The sequence below is a fragment of the Danio aesculapii genome, chromosome 13, assembly GCF_903798145.1.
Source record: "Danio aesculapii chromosome 13, fDanAes4.1, whole genome shotgun sequence".
Classification (NCBI taxonomy): Eukaryota; Metazoa; Chordata; class Actinopteri; order Cypriniformes; family Danionidae; genus Danio; species Danio aesculapii.
This window is the reverse complement of record NC_079447.1, coordinates 15,674,803-15,700,279: the sequence shown is the minus strand read 5'-3', so window position 1 is coordinate 15,700,279 and position 25,477 is coordinate 15,674,803. Positions and strand designations below refer to the sequence as shown.

The following is a 25,477-nucleotide window of genomic DNA, read 5'->3' as shown; positions in this document are numbered from 1 at the left end:
GTGTGTGTGTGTGGGTGTTTCCCAGTGATGGGTTGCGGCTGGAAGGGCATCCGCCTGGTAAAACTGTGCTGGATAAGTTGGCGGTTCATTCCGCTGTGGTGACCCAGAATTAATAAAGGGACTAAGCTGAATAGAAAGTGAATGAATGAATGAATATTAAATGCAAGTAATATGTCTACTTTAATGTTTCAAACAACTTTTGTGAAAGAAAATATCCAGATATGCGTAAAATCACGGTAAAACAACATACTTATTCTTATCTACTTATTAAAATGTGCCACATTTTTGTACAACTAATATTTATAAAGTATAGATTAAAAACAAAAACAAAGGCAACAACATTTTATTTACAGTATGCTAATAAGAGACCACTCTCAACAAACATTTCCCACTGGCATCATCGATTTAAGCTTTTAAGACAGAAACTAATGCTAACACGGTTCACAGAGGTCATTCTGCATTCATTTATACAAATATGCTGATTTAAATGAACTTGATGACCGTGGAGTATTACGCAAGACAGCCAAGAGACTGAAACCAAGACCATTTGCCTGTGTTTGGGCAAAGAATGGAGGTGAATTGGAGGTCGCTGTTACAAAGCATGAGATCTTAAAATGCAAAAAGAAAACACAATCTTTTCTTTGTTTTCTATGTGATGATCTGAAAACCTTTCGATAGACATTTCCCTCAAACACTAAATAAAACGACTGCCTGATGCACTCCTTGCAGTGCATATAACGAGCAGCCATCTGACCATTTCGGCTGAAGGAAAGTAAGCTTAAGGAAACAACTGTGTATTATTAATTTAACAAGGAAAGTGTTGTTCTTGTTGTATCAAGAGTTTCCTACTTATTTTTCTAAATTTAATGTGTTAGATTTCTGGTAAAGCACTTTGGCTAGTTGTATTGCATTGACTGTGTTGTTTTTAGTGGCTTGCTAACTTTTAATATGAACTTCAGAAAGACTTTGAGCAGTTAGAGGGTGTCATAACAGCCAACAGTCAAGTTTAAGCATTAAAAATCCCTGCAAGACATTTATTTTGACCACAATCCAAGAACCAGCGATAATTTTCAGTCCATATTATTGTAGTGACATTACTGTAATCTTAGTAACTAAATCATTTTGACTAAAAGCTGAAAGAGTACTTCTGACGATACAATAACTAAATTTGACATCTGATTAAACATAAACAAAGATCATTGATCACACACTTACCAAATGTGTAGAGACAGGACAATCAGCATGAAATGGAACTGCGTCTTTTTTTAAAAGCAATCGAGTGGAAAATCCAGATTTCACCATTTCCAGATTCAAAAAGCTCTCGGGTAAAAAAATGTTTCTTACAAACATATTTTTGTTGCATGTTAGCAGACCACTGTAATCCACACATGTGGGTCCACACACGAGCAGTGCTCTCATCACAGGGAAATGGAAACAAAACCTTCATTGCGGCATATGCCTCATAGCAATTCTTCTACAACTTGTTTGAATTACGGTTGGCAACACAACGTGGCATCTCTTTGAAAAGGGTAAGGGGTAAAAACAGTATTCAAAGCTATATCATGCATACTAATGAAGTTGCATCTCATTCACAATAGAGCACGCTGATTGGCTCGAACCCAGTCTTTCTCTTGAATTAATGAACAGGGGTGCATTTCCCAAACAACGACGTAACTCGCGGCTGAATTAGCATAGTATATTGCATCATTTGGGAAAAGAACACTGTACTGACAAGTGTTTTCCAAAACCTGTAGTTTCTCTGTAGCAGATCCATCGTTTGAACCACGTTAGTTATAACGTAAAACATCCATAATGATGCTCTAAACGGGGTGGAGTAACAACTTCGTTAGAGAAGAACCCCATAATTTCTTTGTGCAAATTGTATTGTTTTACACACACACGCATTTAAAAATATCCAATATTATTTTTGGTAAAAACAAGCACTTGTTTTCCATATTAACTAAAATATATGTAAATGGCATATATAGAGCCTCTTTTTCCTTTACAAATATTAATGAGAATATTCCATATTCTATTTTAAAACATAAAATCACTTACAAAGCTAACACGTATTCTATATCATATATAAATAAAGTAATAATGAGGCTATTTATTAAGAAATTAAATTTAATATTTATTATTTATTAGGAAAGGAAAAAAATCATACTTTAATAATAATATTAATAATAATAATGATGATGATGGCGATGATTATTATTATTATTATTATTAAGTAGGGTATTGTTTATTTATTTTTTATTTTTTGAAAAGTCTACTTTTACAACTTGTAACATGCAAACCACTGCATAAATGTAATGTCATATACAGTACAGATACTTAATAAATAATCTACTCTAAATTAAGTTTTTTTGTTACCACAAGCTTTGGAGACGTGATGTAAATTCCACTTTTAAATAATAGGTCACCTAAAGCTTTCGTCATGAGCCACGGCTGTGTTCAAAATGACATCAATGTTTTCAAAGTGCACTGCGAAGGGAGTACAATTGTAAACATGAAGATCGCTAAAACTGAACTGTAAAAAATACTTGGAAAGCAAATTACACCTAAGAGGTGACTTTAATGCTTTTTAAAAAATAAATAATTCCAAGTTTAAAAAGAATGTTCTAAAGGAATAGGGCATAGGGGGGGGATTACTGGGAATAGAACACAGGAACTATGTTTCTAACTACAGTTCCAGAGGTGTAGTCGCAAGCATACAAGTTTGTGAATGACAATGTTTCTAACTACAGTTCCAGAGGTGTAGTCACAAGCATACAAGTTTGTGAATGACAATGTTTCTAACTACAGTTCCAGAGGTGTAGTCACAAGCATACAAGTTTGTGAATGTTCGTTGGAACAATGGATTTGGGAAACGCCAATTCAACTAACTATGTTTGTAATGATGCAACTTGCGGCTTTAGTTGGCTAACCATGGTTTTCGGAAACGCACCTCAGATGTGATGAAAACTCAATGACATCACTTTGTACCGGCTGGTACAGACATCAAATCTCCATGCTGAAATTTACACAATGATCTCATCGCTGTGGCGTTGCTTCAAAATAAATTTTTAAACTAGAACGAATTTGCTCTAAACAACGCAAAAACAACCAATTTTCACTTTTTAGTGTCCTAATAGTGTTTTTAGCAATGTGGGACATATATATGACTGTCAACATCTCAAAAACTGTGTTTTGGTGTTCCGTGATCCTTTAACTACATTGTAAAAGAAAACTTGTTTTAAAATTTTTTTTTGTTGAATCAAATCATCTTTTTTCGTCATCTCAGCTAATCAACACTTAAACGAACACATTTGTATACATTTAGTTGACACCTGATTATCTTATTAAAATAACCGAAAGTAACTTTAAAACAGGGGCAGCACGGTGGCTCAGTGGTTAGTACTGTTGCCTCACAGCAAGAAGGTCGCTGGTTCACATTAATACAATTGGCATTTCTGTGTGAAGTTTGCATGTTCTCCCCGTGTTGGCGTGAGATTCCTTCGGGTGCTCTGGTTTCCCCCACAGTCCAAAGACATGCACTATAGGAGAATTGAATAAACTAAATTGGCCGTAGTGTTTTTGTGTGCGTGGGTGTTTCCCAGTACTGGGTTGCTTTTTACAGTGTATATATATATATAGCGCTTTAATAATAATTTAATGCTTACAAAAAAATCAAGAGGTCTGCAGTGTGCAAAAATCACACTTCTCTTTGTTTGAGCTGTGAAATTATTTAATGGTGCTGAGCATTATGGAACTGACAGAACTCTGAACCAATAGCGTTCGGCCATAAATAACTGGCAATGAAACAAATACTAAGTGTGCCATTTTATCAGAACCACCCCAGATCATGGGTAAACATTTACCATCACAGTGTGTAATAGTGTTCTGTGCATCTCCCAACCTAGCAGCTAAAGTAGGAGAAGCATCATATGGCTTACTTGAGCATTGCAAAATAAGTTTATGTTTAGGATAAGCAGACAAAAAGACCAGCCAAACAGATAATAAAAATCTTGTAGGGTATAATATATATGTAATATGTAAACCAAAGACCTTCCAAATTCAAAGATCTCTGTAAACGTGACACAAGGCTCCGGCTCACTGGAGACCCAAAATGGAGAGGCTGGTCCTCCAAACGTGCTGGATTGCCTGTTTAGTGGGCCAAGCACTCGATTATACACTTGGGCGGGCGTGACACACTCAGTAAAAGAGTTTAGTGCTCAGCTCGACAGCGAGGTGAATGATGTCGCTTTACGGGAATGAAATGAACGGCTGATGTACAGCTGTTCACTCCTGCCCTCCACATGCTCTAGCCGTTACCCGCTGGAGGTGGGCAGAATCTGTCTCAAAGTCAAAGGATTACAACCGTTAAAGCCATGAATCACTGTCAGAACTCAACGCTAGTAAGGAGACTTAAAACAGGAAGCCAGGTACTTTGACCGCCCACATTTTATCCAAATCCAAAAGCCATAAAGGACTTTGGAAAGTTTAAAAGCTTGATATACTTCAAGAGAAATCGAAAGACAAACTTGTGTGATGAAGTTTGGGTTTTTTGTCATTGTCACTGTAGGAATTGGATTTACCTACAGCAGTTCAAACTCCAAATGACTAAGAAAAAGTTATCGGTATGATGGTGGAAAACTGTACATTTCTAGCCAAACTATTCTTCTGCAATCTTATTCCAAAAATGGAAATAAGGGCCATTTTTATTGCTAAAAATATGGGAGAGCGTTGCTATTACGAGAATGTATTGTATTGTAATATGGAGCAATTAGTGTAAGTGTTAATGCTAAGTCAAAAATAATTCACAGAATACTTAATGATTTAAGGACAATAATTTGCTATGGTCATTATTAATATATATAATTGTTTACAAAATAAGTGTATAATATAATTAAACATAAAATGATAAAAACATTCATTCATTCATTTTCCTTCAGCTTAGTCTCTATTTCAGAGGCCTCTATAGCAAAATGAACCGCCATGATACAAACATATAATATTAATTGTACCCAGCTTAAATGTAGAAAGTTACCTGACAGAGAGAGAGAGGGAGAGTGACAAAGAACAGAGAGTAGGCCCCAAAGAGAGCCAGATAGCATTAGAGGCAGAGAAGAAAGACTCCAGAGCAGAAAAGACCAGACAGGAAAAGTTTACAATACAGTTTTGTCTCTTCCTTGAACATGTGACCAAAGCCTAAATACTGAAACAATCAACTGACAAAACCAATGCTTCATCAGTATGTGACCACACTGTACAACCCCCAAAGTCCACACACATCTTAGCCAGGCTGTGATCTTTATCAGAATCTGAATGGGTATTTTTGGTGAAAAAGACATCTTTTGAAATAAAACAAATGCATATGAAAATTTACATTCTTTCATCACCTGTGGCCTGTTTAGCAAGAATCTAAAGGGTCCAGTTTATGCCTGTATAATGATTTTGGTGTAAAAGACTTAGGGCTCTATCATACACCTGGCGCAGTAAGACGCAAAACATTTTGGCGTGATTTGTTGCTATTTTCAGACCAGCGCAACCCAAATTTTCACATTTTGCACCACGTTATTTGAATAGTAAATCTGTTTGCACCACTTTGTGGACTCATGGGCGTGCTGGTCTAAAATAGAGGTGTGTTAAGGCGCATTGTTGGTGCGTTGCCATTTTGAAGAATTAAAATAGACTGCGTCATTGACCAACTAAAAGCTGGTCTAGAGTCTAGCGCAGAGCACGTTAGTTGTGCGCCTCGCGTACACATTGCTTAATACACACAGGATGTACAGCAATTGCAATGATTGGGCTGACAGAGAGGGATCCATTTGCAGTATGTTTAATAAACAGGTCATAAACAACAGACAATTGGCAGTAGATGTAATACTCAAGTGAATCAGGAAGACAGACAGGGTCGAGGGCAGGTAGCGAGCGTTCACCATCGGAGAGCAGGCAGAGATCGGGGCTGGCGCAAGAGATTCAGGTCCAGAGAGAAGGCAATGATCAGCACAGGCAGTGAGACAAGACGAAGGTAAGCAAACAGTCCCGGTTGGCAACGAAAGATCAGTCAGAAGCAGGATAAACGCTCAGTAATGTATGCGGGGCAAAACAAGACTTCGAGTAGAGTGTGAATGCTGCTTATATGCGTGTGTGGATTGCGATCACGTGCAGTGTAATCAGCACCAGATATGGGGAATTCTGGGTGATGGAGTTCTAGAAGACAGGTGAGAGTGACCTCTGCTGGTCAATGAGGAGAATGGCTGAGACCGAATCGGTGACAGCAATACAAAAATATCTTTACATATGAAAAAAATTAAAGGATTAAAATGTTACAAAAATGATTATTTTCTACATACATATAAAAACCACTGACTCCATGCCTCATCTCAGGGTTTTTTCAGATTATTTATGACAATTTGCATTTGTATAATGTTATTATTATTAGCAGTATTATTTATTATATGCATTTTTATATTTGTTTTAATAAAAACAAGTTTAGATTTGTCCACCTGACAAATGGCTTCAGTGGAGTGCGTTTCCGTATCCACGAAAGGAGTAAAAAGTAAAAGTAAAGAGAAAGAGAAAGTAAAGAGGCCCATTCTTTAAGGAGTAAGGAGGCTAAGAAGTAAGGAGGCTCATTCTTTGTCCTCGTGCTGCAGATGGTTTGTTTAACTGTTTTCTCGCTAGAGAAGCGTTCAGTTTTTCCACTTACAAAATCTGCCATATGAATAGCAAATGCACCACGGAGTGACACAACTGACTATTAAAGGGAATGGGAGATGAGACTCTGATTGGTTTAATAGACATTATGCTCACAACACACCCTTAATTCCTTAAGAGAATGAGGACAACCCTGTTGGACCATGCGCCAGGGCGCAGAGTGTATTTTTCCGCCCTTCAAATAGCAAAAGTGGATTTGGACACACCCTTAATGCTTTTGCGCCATGCACTTTAGACTCTGCAACAAAACCGTTAAAATAGCACCCTTATAGTTCCTCTGTATAACTGTTTTTCACCTGAAAATAAATTCTTAGAGCAATACAACCCTAGCTTATTTCCCATAAGTTGATTTCTGAATATGCAAATTACTCCCCACCTCTAGTCATGCATAACCAGTTCACCAAAATTATGTTAAATGTGAAAATTATGTTATTAATAATAATAATAATAATAGCGCACTCAGGAAGTTATGCACAGGCACATCTGCGGTAAATCACATGAATAAATGATTGAATAAATCTAGTTTATTCAAAGTAAAAAAAAAAAAAAAAACTGGAGTGTTTGGGTGTTCTGTGTTTGTCTGATATAATTAGTCTACAGAAATGTGTATATTCCATACAAAATATGAATCTGATCGGTCAATTCTTGTATCGTGACTTGCGGTGCTCGCAGCATTCTGAAGATTATTTCATCTGGGTGCGCCTGGAAGGTGCGAGCTCGTCGTGCTGCTTGTGCGCCCAAGCGACTAAGATGTAAGAATATGGTAATTTTTCAAAATAAAAGATTTTTTCAAAATAAAAGATCATTTAGACTCAGAAAAAAAAATAAAACAGAAATAATTAATGTATTCTTGTGCGACCGGGTACCAATTGATCCACGGACCAGTACTGGTCTGCGACCTTGGGGTTGGGGACCACTGGTCTACAGGTCAATGTATGAGAAATATTTTAAAAACACCAGACAGACATGTAATGCAGAGTTCCAACTACATCATTTTCAAAGTCAATTTTTGGATAACCGTTGTTTTCATATTAGGTAGGTGTGGCTTAGAGGCTCCTAGCTTATTCCATACACCTTATCTAGGTCAGATGTGAGTACAAAAATGAGCACACAGCTGGGGCCAGCTGCATAAATTGCTTAAATTTTGTCACAACATATTTTGCTGTAAGGCATAACTTTTTAAAGTCTGCTGACTGCTCTAACTTGAATACTTTGAATGATTGGTTATGTAAAACTCGCTTGCATTTGACACCATCTATTGTATAAAGTGCTATAAAAATGAATGCCATGTGACTAAACTGGAATGCCAAACCGCAGAGCTCTTTCAAACATATCAACGATCAGCTGCTTTGGCTTTGTATTTATTTTGATATTGAAAAGAAAATGTGCAACATATATTTACAAATTCACCTAAAAACCGCTTCCAGCTTTCTGTGAAGCATGGTAATGTATGCTAACACTATACCGTGTTTGCCCCAGAGCAAAGAATAAGAAAGAATTTCCCTGTCAGTATATCAGGGCCTTAAATGTTGCAAAGCAAAAATGGATAAGGAGATCTGAGGTAAAATACCATTCTGGGAGATGAAAATGAACAGAGAAATGACTCTGAGTAGAAGCAAACGACAAGAAACGTGGGAATATGTTTAAGAACCATCTGCTGAGAAAAACTAGCCTGCAAACGTCAGCTGCTGGCTCGGAGAAAAGGCCCATTCTTTGTGGCAACATGCTCCATCCGCTCTAACTGGGATTACCATTAGGACATTTTCCAGGGCTATTATCCGCCTCACATGAGTGCAGCTAGTTTTACGCTTTTCAAGTAAATGTGGACTGTTAGTTCATTCTCCATGCTGGGGCTAAGTATTCTGCACATGACGTCACAAATGAAAATAAAAGCCACTGCCTTTTAGACTTGAAATTAATGATTACATACACTCCAGCCAGTGTTTCAAAAGAATGCCATGTGATCAAAGAGAAAACTCGGCCCATTTGTTTACAGGAAACTGTTGGGCGAGGGAGAAGATAAAAGAAAAGTCCTCCATCGCTCCAGAAAAGAACATTCAAACAAACCACATGTGGGGACTGAACATCTCAATGGCTCATTTTATATTTAAGATATATATAAATTCAAAAAACCTATAGTCTCTATACAACAATACATTTTTGAATTAACAACTAAATTAAGATATTAGTGGTATTAAGGCTGAAACACACTTACACAATTTTTGTAAAACATTTCATTTGGTTAATAAAAGTTTAATAACATTTCACCTGGTGGCTTAACTTGAATTAACTGAACTAAACATGAGTAGATTCAACTTGAAGACAACCCTTGTTTCAAGTCATAATAGTCAAGATATGGCTTACTTAAGGTTCAATTTGTGAATACTAGAAAACTGTAATATGGCAGTGTGGTGTATAGCAGTGGTTCTTAAACTTTTAAGCCAGCGACCCCCAATGTAAGATCGTCAAGAACTCGCGACCCCCCACTACCAAAACATATCCAAACAATAAAAATAACTTATTTTAAGTTTTATAAACAGATTTATTGCATTTGAAATCAACACTAATCAAAACTAACAGGCAAAAAATATATACATATATATGCATGCGTGAGGAAAATATGTCTCAATGACACATTTTTATAGCATAATTGAGTGACCAAAAGATACAGTACACGGGTGAACCGCTCACCGGCCCTGCACGCACTGCTTGACATGAATTTATTAATGAATCTGTTAACAATGCGTTAACTGTACTGTGTTCTCACAGATGGTGTCTGATATTGCACAGATGCTTTTGACATATACCTTATTATTTGTATACATCATTTTAATAGCAATACCGGTCTTTTCATGAGCTGCAATATTAGTTTAATCTTGGTCAGTGCAAGCCCTTTTGCGATGGTGTATGTGGTGTTAAATTTTACATATAGCTGACAGCGTCTGGTGATTAAATAAAGAATTAAACAGAACCTATCGTGCTTAAAATGTGTAGATGTGGCAAACTGTTACCTGAAAGTTCCGTCCCACAGACTTTAAAGGAACGCTTTAGTTATTTTCATAGCAGACTTGAAGCCAAGGGAAGTCTTTTATCCACTCTTCGAAAAGTGTAGATGGTGGATTAACATTCACCACGTGATCAGTAATCAGATGTGCCATTATTTGTAGCTTTAGGTGGTTTCTAAAACTAAATCTGTCAGTGTTGTTTTCGTTCTCTCATCTTCAGCACTTTACATTTTCGCGGTTGTATCTCCTGTCATCTGAAGGCAGGAGGCGTTTACTGAATGATTCAGTCTAGCGCAGTGGGCCAATAAGAAGAGCGCGAAGGCGGGACAAGCGTTGCCGGCTTTGTTTACTGCAGCAAGTTGACATGACAACAGTTTTAAACTGTTCCTGAGCGCTGCGTTTTAAGTGCAAAGATGCATTCTGCCTGAATGTGTCCTAAATACTTTATTAATTCATCAGTGATATCTTTAAAAAAATCCGAAAATATTAGCTTTCACTTATAATACTGAAAAATATATATTATAATCACTGTAAAATACACAATTTTTAAATCACTCTCGCGACCCCTTGAAATTATTCTGCGACCCCCAGTTTGAGAACCATTGGTGTATAGAAATCCATCTATTAGCCCAATGACGAAACTAACAGCATGGTCGAAAGTTAAATGCATGTAAGCCTTTTCTAGTTCTTCTTAAAAGAATTGTGTTCTTTATTAGAATTTATTTATGTAGATTTTTCAGCTCCGAATTTAATCTGACTCCAATTTTAAGTGACCATCACATAAGAACGGATCACATTCATCATTTAAGACTAAATTTAGAGTTTTGATCTATATCTGATCTCATACTCTTCAGTTATACTTCATTAGGGACCAAACGCCACTCAGAGTTTCCCATCACGAGTTTCAGCACCAATTGTAAGAGTATAAATTATCTTATGCATTTGTTTATATGGCAAAACATATTTTTTCACCAAAGAAGGTCTATACTGACTCCAAAGGCATGAGATCAGGGCCTGGTGTGTGGACTTTGGGGGTTTTACGATGTGGTCACATGTTGATTGGTCAGTTTGAATATCTCAATATTTGGCCTTTGGTCACATGGTCAAGAAAGATAGAAAATAGTTGGTAAACTATGCTCTGCCTCTTTTCCAACTCTGTACTTTCTTGCTCTGCTCCTCTCCTGCTCTGGATCTTCTCTGATCTTCTCTGACTCTACTGCTATCAGGCTTTCTTTGAGGGCTACTTACTCTTTTTGTCTCTCCCTCCCCCTGTCTCTCCTTCTACCTCTGGTAATTTTATTTTACATTTAAGCTAGGTACAATTATTATCATATGTTTTTATTATTTTATATTTTATCATTTTATACAGTTGTTTGTAATTAATTCAGCTGTAACTATATAGAATTATTGTCATTAAATCATCTCATTTTCAAGTTTTTGTGAATTACTTTTGATTTAACATCAACACTTAATTGCCTAATTTTGCAATACAATTTAATCACATAATAACAACGCTTACCCACATTTTTAGCTATTAATACTGCTCTTATTAACGTTTTTGGTATAAGATTGCAGAAGGATGGTTTGACTAGAATGTACAGGTTTTTCACCATCATACTGATAACTTTTAGTCAACCGGCAGAACTACAGTTCGAACCGCTGTAGTTTAAAAAAACATTCCTTACAGTTGGCTTAATTTTTTCATCATGTCATCAGTTCTCAAATGCAAATTAGTGCACATAGCTACTGACATTTTGAGCTGATTTTAGTATCATGCATTAATTAGAAAAGACATGCTCGTGTAGGGTTCTTGTGTTTACAAAGTCTGGTAATCCAATCTTCTGTCATTTACTGTATGTAATATCTATTTTAAAATCTGTTCTGATTTATATAAGTCAAGTTGTATAATTTAGCCTTTATTTGTTAATTCAAAGAAAAATTTATATTATTCTTTGATGCTTACAGTATAATGAATATATTTAGGCCATCTAATTTGTACTTAACTAGGGAAAAGGCACCTTTTCTCTATGTTTGTTTATGTTTAGATTTAGGTTCAGAGGTGGTTCAGAGTGCCTCTGCTCAATCTGCTGTGGGTAAACATGTGACCGGTTGAGCAAAAGGCATTTTTAAGACAAAATACAATTATATGTATTTGTAATAAATATGCCATTAGTTGAAACTAAAACTCTTTTTGCTGGGCTTGTGTTGACAAATGTATCTTTTGGCATGTTTTTTTTTTTTAATGTCACATTTCTGAACAAAAACTCATTGCCGCTCTGGATGGACATTTTTACAGTTCTTATAGTCAAAGACTATAGAATAGTCCACTATAGTCCACTATAGAACATACTAGTACAGAAGCCAATCCTCGATCGCTATACGGTGAAAATGGCCGCCTTCCAGTACAGGAGCCAATCATCGATCACTATAGACTGACAATACTCTGGGGGAGGGGCTTGGACCAGACGTGAGTTTCTGCAGATTTTGTGTGATTTGGACATTTAGAAATTCACTGATTCTATGAAATTCAATCGTAAGCTTGGCAAGCAGTTTTGGAGAATTTGATGTTTCCCCATTCAGACAGAATGCCCGAGCATACTGCCTGAGAGGCATTTCAAAAATGGTCACAGAGTGAAATGACTTGGCTCAAAGGGACATTGTTATAGTGTAAAAATATATTTAAAGTCTGCAAAGAGTTCTGAAAATTCTAAAAACATTATAAATGTTGGAAATGTATTGGTGAAAAGCATTACAATGACGTTTGGAGACAAAGAAGACATTGTGAAGTTGTGAATTGTAGAGTTAAGAATTGTTAAGAGATTTTCAATCAATTTTGTATTGATGACACTACAATAATAATAATAATAATAATAATAATAATAAAAAAATAATAATAATTATGATAATAATAATTCTCCCCATGTTCGTGTGGGTTTCCTCCAGGTGCTCCGGTTTCCCCCACAAGTCCAAAGACATGCGCTATGAATTGGGTATGCTACAATTGACCGTAGTGAATGTGTGAATGAGTGTGTATGGATGTTTCCCAGTAATGGGTTGCAGCTGAAAGGGAATCTGCTGCATAAAACATATGCTGGATAGGTTAGCGGTTTATTCCGCTGTGGCAACCCAAGATGAATAAAGGGACTAAGCTGAAAAGAAAATGAATAAATGAATGAATGAATAATAGTAATAATAATAATAATAATAGTAATAATAATAATAATAATAATGATAAAAATAAATAATAATTATAATAATAATGATAATAATAATAACAACAACAACAATAATAATAACTACTATGTATTAGCGTCAGTGATTGTACCGCTCAATCTTGAGTTACTATTCTTCACTAAAGTCTAATTTTTTTTATAATTTATAAACATATTTATTAAAATACATGTAATTTATAGTTCACATCTAAAACGCATGCAAATGTGAGCTCTACCACTTTCTATTTTGCAAAGTGAAATGGAGCTTGCACTCTCAAGATATATGCGGTGGCTAAGCAACCACGAGTTGCACTTGCCTTGAAGATTAAATTTCAACTCACTGTCTTAAGCGCACTTAAACATGTATGGCTATAAATGCAATTAAGCTAACATTAGTAACATCCATTCAGGTAGTAGCAGCATTTGAGATGTTTGTAGAGATTAAGATGTTTGTTTTTCAACCAATGGGTGTGGTTTCAGTGCTGCCAGTAAACACGTCCCAGCATATAGCTTTATGTCCTGCATATATTGCCTATTTATGATTTTAACAGCTATTTTAGTTGCATGATGAAATAATAAAATAAATATCTTTTTACCCAGGCTTTATAGCGAAGCAATTATGAAAAAAAATTTGACCATAATTATGTGCAGACCCTATTGTTGCAAACCCCTATAATCACAATGTTGTGCTTAACCTTCATCCACATCATTTGCTATTTTTCCCCATGGCAGGACATATTTTAGTGCTAGTTTACTATGATATATGCAAAATATGCATTCACAGTATGCTAAAAATATTGAAAAGCTAAAAATGTCTTTGCTACATTATGTTATTCTCACTAACTGTATATTATGCATAATTAGAAATAACGAACCCTAACGTATAATTATCTTTCTGTCTGTTTGTCTTTCAATGCATCTATCAATCATTGCAAAAGATCTGTCATCTGCATTGATGTTTGCTTGATTTTTAATTGATTGGTAATCATTTTGCAATCATGATTCACAAAATCAAACAGAATTGTGACAATCATAAGATTACCATCTTGATCAAAACATTCTTTCAACACCCAAACCAAATGAAACTCAACATATTGTGCGATAAAAACAGTCAGTTGTAGGCAACACAAAAACACAGCTTGTGTTTTAACAAAAAGCACATTCACACATCACTCCCCGTCCCTGCAATCAGGCCTCTGATTACTGCTATTTAAAACTCAAGTGAGCATCTTCATAGCATCCGCATATCATTGACAATATTTACAAACTCTGTGCCCTGGCAAAAGCACTAAATTTAGTCGAAAATTGCATGTATGCCAAATATTGCAAGCTTAAGAGATGCTCGTGAAAGAATGCTGATTGACAAGCGAGCTGAATGTACAGTGAATAAATTCTTAGGTCACATGTTGTCTACCACTCAGCAGAGCATCAACAAGAACAACCGAGCCCTGTATCGAGACGCATCCAATTACAGTTCATTTCATCCACAGATTGTTTTCACAATACACCCAAGACACTGTTTGAAGAATGTCGCTGTTATAATCACCAGTGATGTAGCCCTCGTGGATCACTGGAGAACACACAAACTACACCACCCCATCATGCCCTGATGTCGCACACCAGGTTTAGGTCACCTTTTGATTACACACAGACACAGTTGAAGCTGTTCAGGACTGATTACATGGACTATATACACACCACTCACCCACATCCGGGTCTTGATTCCATGTAGTGTGCATTTTTTATTATATTTTATTCTTATTTATTTTGTGTTGTCACTTGTCACTTTATGTACACTGGAAGCTTCTGTAGCCAAAACAAATTCCTTGTGTGTGTGAAGCACACTTGGCAATAAAACTGATTTTGACTGATTCTGATTCTGATTACCAAGCGTTTCCCTGTTTAGTCTAGCCATGTTTTGAGCCTTGTTTGTTTATATTGTTTATGTATGTTTTGCCGCCTGCCTCGGCCATTCGGCTGTTATACTGACTACCAACCCTTGTCAAACCCATTATTACAGTAAAAAGAGGAAATCCTTCTGTACCTGATACAGGTTCCTCCATTGCGGCAGGGTTGGTGCTGGCAGACTGCGGTATCACAGTTTTGAATATTTTGGCCCCTGATTGCTTCCCCCACCACATACAGCTCTTTGGAACCCATCTGCAGTTCACGTATGCAGCCAATGAAGCCAGAGACATTCCCACTGTTGTGGTGCAGCTCTGAGACGGATGGAAAGCCACCAAGAAAAGTGTGACCAAAAACTACCTAAGGGTTGAGAGAAAAATAAGGTGACATATGGTAACAATTCTGACAGTTTTATTTTGTTAACATGATTCATTTCACATTAACCTATTACATAAAGTGCTTATAGAAAATCATCATAGCCCTTTAAAATAATGACTTTGTTTGTCACACAGCCTGAAATCAAATCACATTCCAAATAACTTTTCCAGCCTTTGAAATGTTTTTGTAGCCTTCTAACCCGTGCCTTTCTACAACTTTATCCTAAATAAAATCCATTTATTTGATTCAGAACAGTGTAAAAGCAACAATATTGTGAAATGTAATCTTTTTTTAATAATTTAATGCCCAGCTTGCACATTTCTTAGATTTTCAACATTACATGATCCTTAAGAAATAATTTGGTCACACTTTATTTAAAGGTACATTTGCTGTTAGTAAACCATTAACTATGACTTTTTAATTTGATGCTTATTAATAGCAATTAAAGTTCTGAATGAACGCATTTGTTGTCAAACACACAACACAAACTGCTCTTATACTGCTTGACTACAGCCATCAAGTTACTGCCACTGTTTTGGAAGCAAAAGGAGTACATGTACTGTACTCTGTGACTTGGAGAAATGACTTCTATGTTACATTTGGAGTAGGTATACTATTTGAAAAGAAAACTTGAACAATTAAAAAAAATCTGGCATTCTATTATCTGTTACCTTGAAAAAACCTTGTCGACTAAAGCATTATTTTATGTAATATTTTAATATTCCTTTTCATCATACTCTGTTGTTCAAACTGGTCTTTGTAAACGAGCTTTTAGGATTGGCATGTTTTATGTGTTATTAATTATTAAACCCCCTGAATTATTAGCCCCCCTGTTTTATCCCCCCCAATTTCTGTTTAACAGAGAGAAGATTTTTTTCATTCAACACATTTCTAAACATAATAGTTTTAATAACTCATTTCTAATAACTGATTTAGTTTATCTTTGCCATGATGACAGTAAATAATATTTTACTGTATATTTTTCAAGACACTTCTATACAGCTTAAAGTGACATTTAAAGGCTTAACTAGGTTAATTAGGTTAACTAGGCAGGATATTGTTATTGTTAATGTTAAGTTATTGTAAAACAATGGCTTGTTATGTAGACTAATCGAAAAAAATATAGCTTAAAGGGGCTAATAATTTTAACCTTAAAAATTAAAACTGCTTTTATTCTAGCCGAAATAAAACAAATAAGACTTTCTCCAGAAGAAAAAATATTATCAGACATACTTTGAAAATGCACTGTTACAAAATTTGGGAAATATTTACATACACACACATATATATATATATATATATATATATATATATATATATATATATATATATATATATATATATATATATATATATATATATATATATATATATATATATATATATATATATATATATATATATATATATATATATATATATATATATATATATATATATATATCCATTTAACTACCCCACCAAGAATGCATTTCTTAACTCCTAATTTCACTAGTTAACATACTCAATGCTTTTTTTCCAACATATCCCATAATTTCTAAAATATCAACCTCTATCAAATGTCGGTTTACGGTACCAGAATTAATACATATACTATGAAAAATCTGAAGATATGAAGTGTAAGACCAATTTATTTAAAAACATATTCAAAACAAAACATTTTTGTAAATCCTTTTTTCAAGTATGCCATAAAATATTTTAGATTCTCATTTCTTTTTTTTTTTTTTTACAATAAACCCAAACTCAATAGTAGTAGTGCAAAAGGATTATGTTTGTTTGATTTTTTTCATAAACCAACAATGCTGTGTGTGTAAACCATTGTTTAAAAGATCATTCTTTAAATTACTAACTGTCATTTTAGTTATTAAAGTAATACTGTAGTACTTAAGTAGGGAAAGAGATTTCGAATAAGGTCATGCAGAAAATATAAGTAATAAACAGTCAATATCTTAATAATAAGCACGTAATAAGCCACTAGTTAATAATGAGAATTGGTACTTAAACTAAAGTGTTACCAATAATTTTAATAAGGTGATTTGATGGTCAACTATATCTTACTATCATCAATGTTGAAAATGACTGCGATGCCTGATATTTTAGTGGAAACTGTGATTTATTTACTTATTATTAGCAATATTATTATTTTGTTATTATTATTATTATTATTATTATTATTATTATTATTATTATTATTATTATTATTATTATTATTATTATTATTGGATGAATAGAAAGTTCACAATGACTGAACTTACTTGAAATAGTTTGTAACAAACACTTTTAACATAAAATAAAACAATTAAAAACACTGGGAGCATAAACAATATAAAAAAATTATATAAAAAGCCACATCTCATAGATAAATATGACTTATTCTTTCCTACAAACTGATATGCAATTACAGTATGCAGAAACTGACGTTCTTGAGTCAATGGCTCTTGAAGCCTGGAATTATAATTGGATATAAAGAGAAAAAGTTTGTCTTTTATATGGAGCCACTGCAGCCTAAAGGACCTCTTGCTGCTTCTTTCCTGCATGCAGCAATCACTGTACATTTATTATATCGAACAATTAATTATTCTCTTTTTTATTAAAATGATGTACTGGTTTTGATCATGGCATGATAGAACATCAGATTGGTGAAGAGTGTCTTTGCTTCTTATTAATCTAACTTAATAATGTTGGCTGGCCAACAAACATTTGTACAATCTTTTTCCTAGTAACAACTACTCAAAACACATTACAACCCATTAGCAAGCTCATGCATAAATATTTTAAAATTTCAAGGCCTATAAAGCTTTCAAACCTTCAATCTTTCAGAATTTCAATGCAACAAATGTATTTATCTTGTCCGTTTTACAGACATTTCGACAATCAACACTTCAAAAAAGCCTCAGTTGTTTTATTTTAATGCAGCTCTATAAATATATTTGCAAGGCCATTATTTTCTGATTAGGTCTCTTATAGTCTCTTGAAATAGTCTGATTATTGCAGCCCAGCTCTCTGTGGTTGTCCACAATTAAGATGCAAACATTTAACTAATGATTAAAGTTAGTATTTTTGGAACAAATCTCATTATACCAGCCTTCAGAAACACTGTGGTGCTTTCGTTTTAGCCATAAACTACACGCTTTTAGTTCCAATATTCAAAAATACTTAGCATAGATTTCAGTGAGAACTTTTAACCCTTTGACAGACTTAAATAATTACTTTTATTTTCCCCAGACCAACTTTGAGCCATTAAATCATTACAAATATAAAGCTGCACAAGCAGTCACTGGGGCAGTACCCTTTCAAAATGAACACTTGTACCTAAAGAGTTTATATTGCTACTTCAAGGGTACATATTAGTACCTAAAAATTAGTACCTACTTTTAGATATTGATTTGCATCTTTCAGGTATCAATACTGATCTTTTAGGTACAAATATGTACCTTTTAAATAGGTGCGTCAAAGACAGCTCTCGTACCTATATTTCATTGTCTAATAATGGGGAGGACTTTTAGATCTACTGTGCATCAAGCCAACTGAGTAACATTTACAAACAACAGTTTAAGGTAACTGTTAAATATTCTAGTTCAAATCTGATTCTAATTGATATATTTTAGAAAAGGTGTATGTGCATATACAAGCAAATGTCTTAAATAACTGAATGTGTATAAGGAGCAGGTTTACCTCTGACACCGGCTCATCCATGTATTTCTGCTGCTGATTAGCAGTTCCATTATCAACAGCTATTTCAATGAAACAGAGCCGGCCATTGTTTTGAGATGGCAATGCATATCTGAGAGAAAGAGAGAGAGAAAGAGAGAGAGAGAGAGAGAGAGAGAGAGAGAGAGAGAGAGAGAGAGAGAGAGAGAGAAAGAGAGAGAGGAGGGAATACAGTTCAAGAATGAGAAAGTAAGACAGAAGCAGGGCAAAGGATGGAGGAATGAATCGCATTAGATCATGCAGCATTCACAATAAATCCATTTAAGCATGAAAACTACACAAATTGGTGAAGGGAGTTCTGGGCCACTGCTAGGCCACTGCACGCAAGAAAAATCATTTCAAATTTCCTCACATGCAGTCAAAATATACATTTTTCTGTCTCCAACTTTTGTTGTTCTACTACTTTAGCGAAATGTTCTCAAGCATCTCAAAATGTTAAAAGACAACTCATTCCTGCATACAGTGAACAGCATATATGAGTACACCCCTCAAAAACCTATCTTTTATTAATATTTTTCTATAAGATGCTATACAATATTGTATTTGCGCACATACATTAGATCAGTCAGTACTGAAGCCTAATCTTAAACTGGGCTGACAAAATAACTTACAAAAACATTCCAAAAATGACTACACTTAAATTTATATGTGAGGGAAATATTAATTAAAAAAGAGGAATATATATATATATATATATATATATATATATATATATATATATATATATATATATATATATATATATATATATATATATACATATACATACATACATACATATATATATATATATACATATATATATATATATATATATATATATATATATATATATATATATATATATATATATATATATACACACGCACACAACAGTTCTGTCTGGTTCTCGAATCTAATTGACTGATAGCCGTGCGATATTCCCGTAATAACAGCACACTCGTCCAGGCTCCTCACACTTGTGTATTACTCCGCCTACATAGAGTGACAGCACATGAATAAACGCACTACAGTTTGACAAATATTGCAGCTGTTGGACAACGTAATGTACTTTTGAGGCTTTTTCAGGCTAAATGTAGTTGTTAAGATCACAGCTATGCAGTTGATTTATTAGAATAGTGCCTAGTTTAAATATTTATAATTTCGGAGATACAGAGCGTCGGCATCCATCAGACTGTCATCCTGAGCAGAGTAAGGTTGATGTTCTGTCACAAGACAGAGACAGAGACCGCATAATAACCCCTTAGAGGAAAACTCAGCATCATTTGAAACTACAGCTGATCATATCATTATAAATCTGGTAAGTGACACTCTGTCGATCTCTCTCTTTTGTATGTTGCAGTGCTGTATTTATACCATAGTGATTTTAGTGTGAGATGTTACTCACATATGCATTTTGTGTTGGCTGCTTGAGTGATATTGCTCATATATATATTATTTGCTAATAAAGTTATGCTAAAGCACCCAACTGAGAACAGCTATACCTCAGATACTTATTCTGGAATCTACTGGTGGCTCTGATGTATGACTTTTTACTGATTAAACAAGAAATGCAATCATTTTAGGTATGTCTAGAACAAACCATTCTGATTAAAGGCAAAGTTAATTTTATGACTTCATACAAAAACTTTGTGCTAGTGTAACCCCGCCGGTCCTATACCACCCAACCTACTCAGAGCTGGGATCGAACCGGCGACCTTCAACACGGGAGTCGGTTGCTCTAACAAGGAGTCTGAAGCCTCTAGCGTCTGTCGCTAGAGCACTTTTAGAGGTTAGAGAAGTGAGGTTTACCTGCACAGCACTTACTAGCTGGCCTCCGTTACACTAGATCACAATGTGGCCATTATTTGCTGTTATCTGAGTCAGCCAACTGGTGAGTAACATAGCTTCCTGCCAGATGCAGTAGAGTAATACAAACAGATATAATTGATTTGATTTTTTTTAATCGCATTTGCTGTATGTGCAAAAACCTTTATTTTGTAATCACTAAGACATCACAATAATGTACATAATGCAATAAAGAAACAAACAAACACAAAAAAAACACACACACTCACCTGTTGCTTCATGTGTTCAACCAAATCTAGATAATCTAGAGTCTCATGTGATATTGTTCATTAAACAATGCTGTTGTGGAATTTGCAACCCAGGCTCATTCTGAAACTGTACCTCTGTATACATTTCTGGAGACCATCAAATACGTCCCAGGAGGTACTTTTTTTGCAGTTATTGTTTTTGCGAATCCACGAAAGGGCCGCTGTGTAGGCTTTTTCAGATCTCAAATTTCTCTTGTGAGTGCCATTCGCGCCTGCTGTTCTCTCGTAAATCCACCAGAGGCCGATATTGACTGACTGTTTGACTGACTAAATGACTGACTGACTAATCAACTGACCCACCCTCCCCCTTCCCTAAACCTAACCAATAGTATTTTAAAAAGCACAGATTGACCAGCGCCCACGCACCTCCCTAAACCCAACCGACAAATTTAAAAAGCAATTCAGCAAAAGGAAAGCCCTTGTCTGATTTTTCCCACGTTTTACCACCTTCTCACCCGGTTATTTACTTGTTTATTTTATTTTTGGGCTCCTATTTTTGTCTTACCTGCACTCTGGAACCGTTCTTCACCGGACTCAAACCCCGTCATCGTGGTCATCTCCTCTCTGCATATCAAGTCCGCCGACGTACATGGCGAGCTAACTGGACAAACTGATAACAGCCAGAAAATCTTCCATACGGAAGTAATCGGTCAGCTGTTAAGCATGAAAAGGAACAGGAACGTACTTCTGGCTACATAAATCACGATCTTCAGAAATGTATATAGGGCTACATTTTCAGAATGAGCCCATGTTGGTAATTTGATAATCACACTAAACGATATCCCATTCGCAGGTGGAATTAACAAAACAATGTATCAGCCAACAGGGAGTAAAGCTGCGGTCACATTAGAGTTTGAGCATGCGATATTCTGTCGTGCTGCGCTGCGAAAAGGGGCGGGATTAAACTAGTTTATTAGACATTTAAAAAGCAAGCGATTGCTCCATGTTTTAAATTTCTGTCCAGAGAGGTCATGTTTTGATCCTGATGTTCTCACGCAGTCAAGCGATGCAATTTGCTACCTGTGAAATTTGACGCATGACCCTGTGTTTCTGGTCTGACGCATTCGCGTGCGTATGAATGGAAGTCTATGGGAGGAAAAGCCCAGTGTGACCGCAGCTTAATACAGTTTCACATACTCACCAGCATCAGTGTTTACTTGCACTTGGCACTTAACAAATGTTAATTTTAGGCCTTGCGTGTGATGCGAAAGCCATAGATTTTCTCGCTGTCCAATCAGCTCTTTCAGCCACTTGAAAAACTCGACACTTGCTTATTCGAGTATCAGCTTTTGATTTCAGCCCATGTTGGGTTCAGGGCAAGAGGGGAGAAAAAGCTCCTTCTCCTTTAATGACCAGATGCGAGCAATCAGGGCGATTGCCCTCATGCTAATTTGAAACAGCCTTGCAGGACACCTCCCTGAAGGCAATCAAAGCCCTACAACTTCAGGTAGCACTAATTACAACACTGGGGAAGTTATGAGAGTCGCTCTGCATACAGATTGACAAATTAATGCCCGATTGGGACCACGAGAAGGAAATTCAACGTGACTGACAGCCTGCCGCTGAACCAGTCCTGCTGATGAATCCTGAACATAAGGACATGAGCTGATTCGATTGTTCGCTGAGGCTCCTGCAACGACTTTAATATTCTGATATTAGTCCAAGTAGCATGATGTTATGAGGTACTAATTATTTTAATCATGGCTCGATAATCGCTTTAGCTGCATCGGACAGCTGTTAGCATTTATAGAGACTTCTCAGCAGGCTCAATGTGCCCTGTATGATTTTTAGTAGAGAATAGATAGGAAGATATTTCATATAAATAAGAGGAAAAAAATAAGAGGCCACTTCAAAGTTATTATTGGCTCTCAATATTTGCCATAGGTGATAATAAACTATTGATCACATTTTAAAAAATTCATATAAAAATATCATTGTTTGGAGCATTTATTTGTGAAAAAAAAATAAAGTGGAAATTGTTCAATTTAACATATTTAAAATATGAAATAAAAGAAAACAACTTAAAATATTATCTGATTTTGATAGACATACATAATTTTCTGAAAATAAATGCTAATGATTATATTTTCATACATTTGAAATAATATGCACATTATATACAGCATATAATATAAGTTTAATACTATTAACTACTGTTTATAACAATAGTAATAAACACAAACACTTTAATATATAAAAAAACAACACACGCCTTCCACCAGTGCCGATATACAGCCATATCACACTCTGACTGTGATATTGCATTTAATCAACAGTTTGATGGCATATATGTGTATATAAAAAAGAAAATCAAACATGGAGAGTCTCAAAAATCCTTTTGTATGAGGAACTTCTTTCTTGTGCCGTTCATACACACCCAGGGGCGTAGCGGACATTTTAAAAGTGGGGGGGAGGGGGGCGGGGGGGTTTGAGATCATATGTTCATATAATTATTAATCACCTGTTTCTAAATGGTCTGTCTCTAAAAGTAAGGGGGACGGACCCATCCCCCCCCCCCAGTACTAATTCACCAACATCACTTTAGAGCTAGTATTTGAATGATTCTCTAGCATAATATCTAAAGTGATGACAAAACAGGTGATTTTGCTCACTTTTTAATGCTGAAAAGCATGAAATGCCATCAGAGATTTTCCATTATTCTTTGTTGCAATCGGGAGATCACAATAATTAACCCCCCCAAAAAACCAAAGCCAGATTACTACCAGATTACTATGGCATAAATACAGCACTTCAACACACAAAAGAGAGAGATCAACTTAGAATGTCACTTACCAGTTTTATAATGATATGATCAGCTGAAATTTACACTAAATTTTTCCTCCCCTAACGACTTATTATGTCGCCATCTTGTGGCACAACTGTCTTTGCTCTGCTCAGTATGACAGGCCGATGGCTGCTTATCTCCGAAATGATACATTTTTAAAATAAACACTATCTTTATAAATAATCTGCATTAGTTGCAACATAACTGCATTCTTACCTAAAAAGCCTCAAAGTACATTATGTTGTCCAACAGCTGCAATATTTGTCAAACTGTAGTGAGTTTATAGATCTGCTGTCACTCTATGTGAGCGGAGTAATACACAAGAGTGAAGAGGTTGTGAGAGTGCTGTTATTGCTATCCGCCAATCAGATTCGAGAACCAGACAGCGCTGTTGTACGTATATTTATTAATAAATAAGACATAAATTATTTATGTATTTATATAAAATAATATATATATATATATATATATATATATATATATATATATATATATATATATATATATATATATATATATATATACACATATACACACACACACACACACACACATATATATATATCTATTTATTTATATTTATTTATTTATGTATTATTTTATGTAAATACATAAATAATTTATGCCTTATTTATGAATATTTTTCTTTTTAGGCTATACACTGTTTTATTTTTATTTAATCAACAAACATTTATTTATCAACAAATATATTATATTCAAATTATATTTTAATTAACACTATAGTATCTTTGTATTTGTTGATTGAAAGTGGGTGTGTGACTATATCTTTTTAAACAAACCAAAGGCATATTTCAGGCAATGCTGTGGCCAATTGTGTTTAAAACTAAACTCTTAGCCAGCTCACTGTGTTACTGTTTTCTTCTCTAGACTCACGCAGCAGTTAAATGCATCCCACCCACTGAGATCTACAGGGGTTGCTGCCTTTAAAGAATTAAATCAAATGAACCACAGGCAGCAAAAACAGAAAGAGAAAAAACTCTGTGCATTTAAGCTGGACAATATAAACATAACATTAAAAAGAATTTAAATGTCATGTTCTAAAATGCGGCAGATGACACAATCTTAAATAGCTAGACACTAAGACGGTTAATATGTCTGGAGGCTCATATTGGAAAGATCTAAGGGAACATCTAGTGCAGCGGTTCAGTGTCTGTGCTGATTTAACTGGGCCCTGGTGTCACTCTTTCTGATGAGCTCTTGTGGACACACAGAGGCAGTCCTGAGGGAGCAAAATGAGCACGCTGCTTATTTACACTGAGAGAAAGGGCACAATGCAGTCATGTGGGAGTCTCAGTCAGATCTGATTATCTGTTTACTTGAAGGGAAACTTTCTACAACTAAACTCTAGCTTTATGGTTTTACTGATTGTTTTGATTTTAGCTTCTTTTATACTCACTACACTTAAAAAAGTGTTGCATGCAAAACTGTTGCAAACAATTTATTTGTGTTGAATTTAAACAAACAAATTAAATTTAATAATGTTCAACTTAATTTGTTTGTTTAAATTCAGCCCAAATAAACTGTTTACAACCACTTAACGTAAAAAAATTGAGTAAATCCAAGGAATCATCTTTGAATAATTTCAGTGTAGTGGTGTATTCATTTGATCAAAAAGGAGTAAAATTGTTCATATTATTTGAAATAAAGGTAACCCACTGG

The 25,477-nt window shown here is 35.1% G+C and overlaps 1 protein-coding gene across 1 annotated transcript in view; it reads right to left on the bottom strand.

Annotated features, from left to right (window-relative positions):
• Positions 1 to 25,477, bottom strand: part of eys (eyes shut homolog) — a 407,203-nt gene that overhangs the window by 34,815 nt on the left and 346,911 nt on the right. The window contains exons 37-38 of the mRNA XM_056471602.1: positions 18,881 to 18,989; positions 14,967 to 15,187 (exon numbers count right to left, since the gene is read on the bottom strand). Of these exons, the coding sequence (XP_056327577.1) occupies positions 14,967 to 15,187; positions 18,881 to 18,989 (330 nt within the window). The remainder of the gene's footprint in view (positions 1 to 14,966; positions 15,188 to 18,880; positions 18,990 to 25,477) is intronic.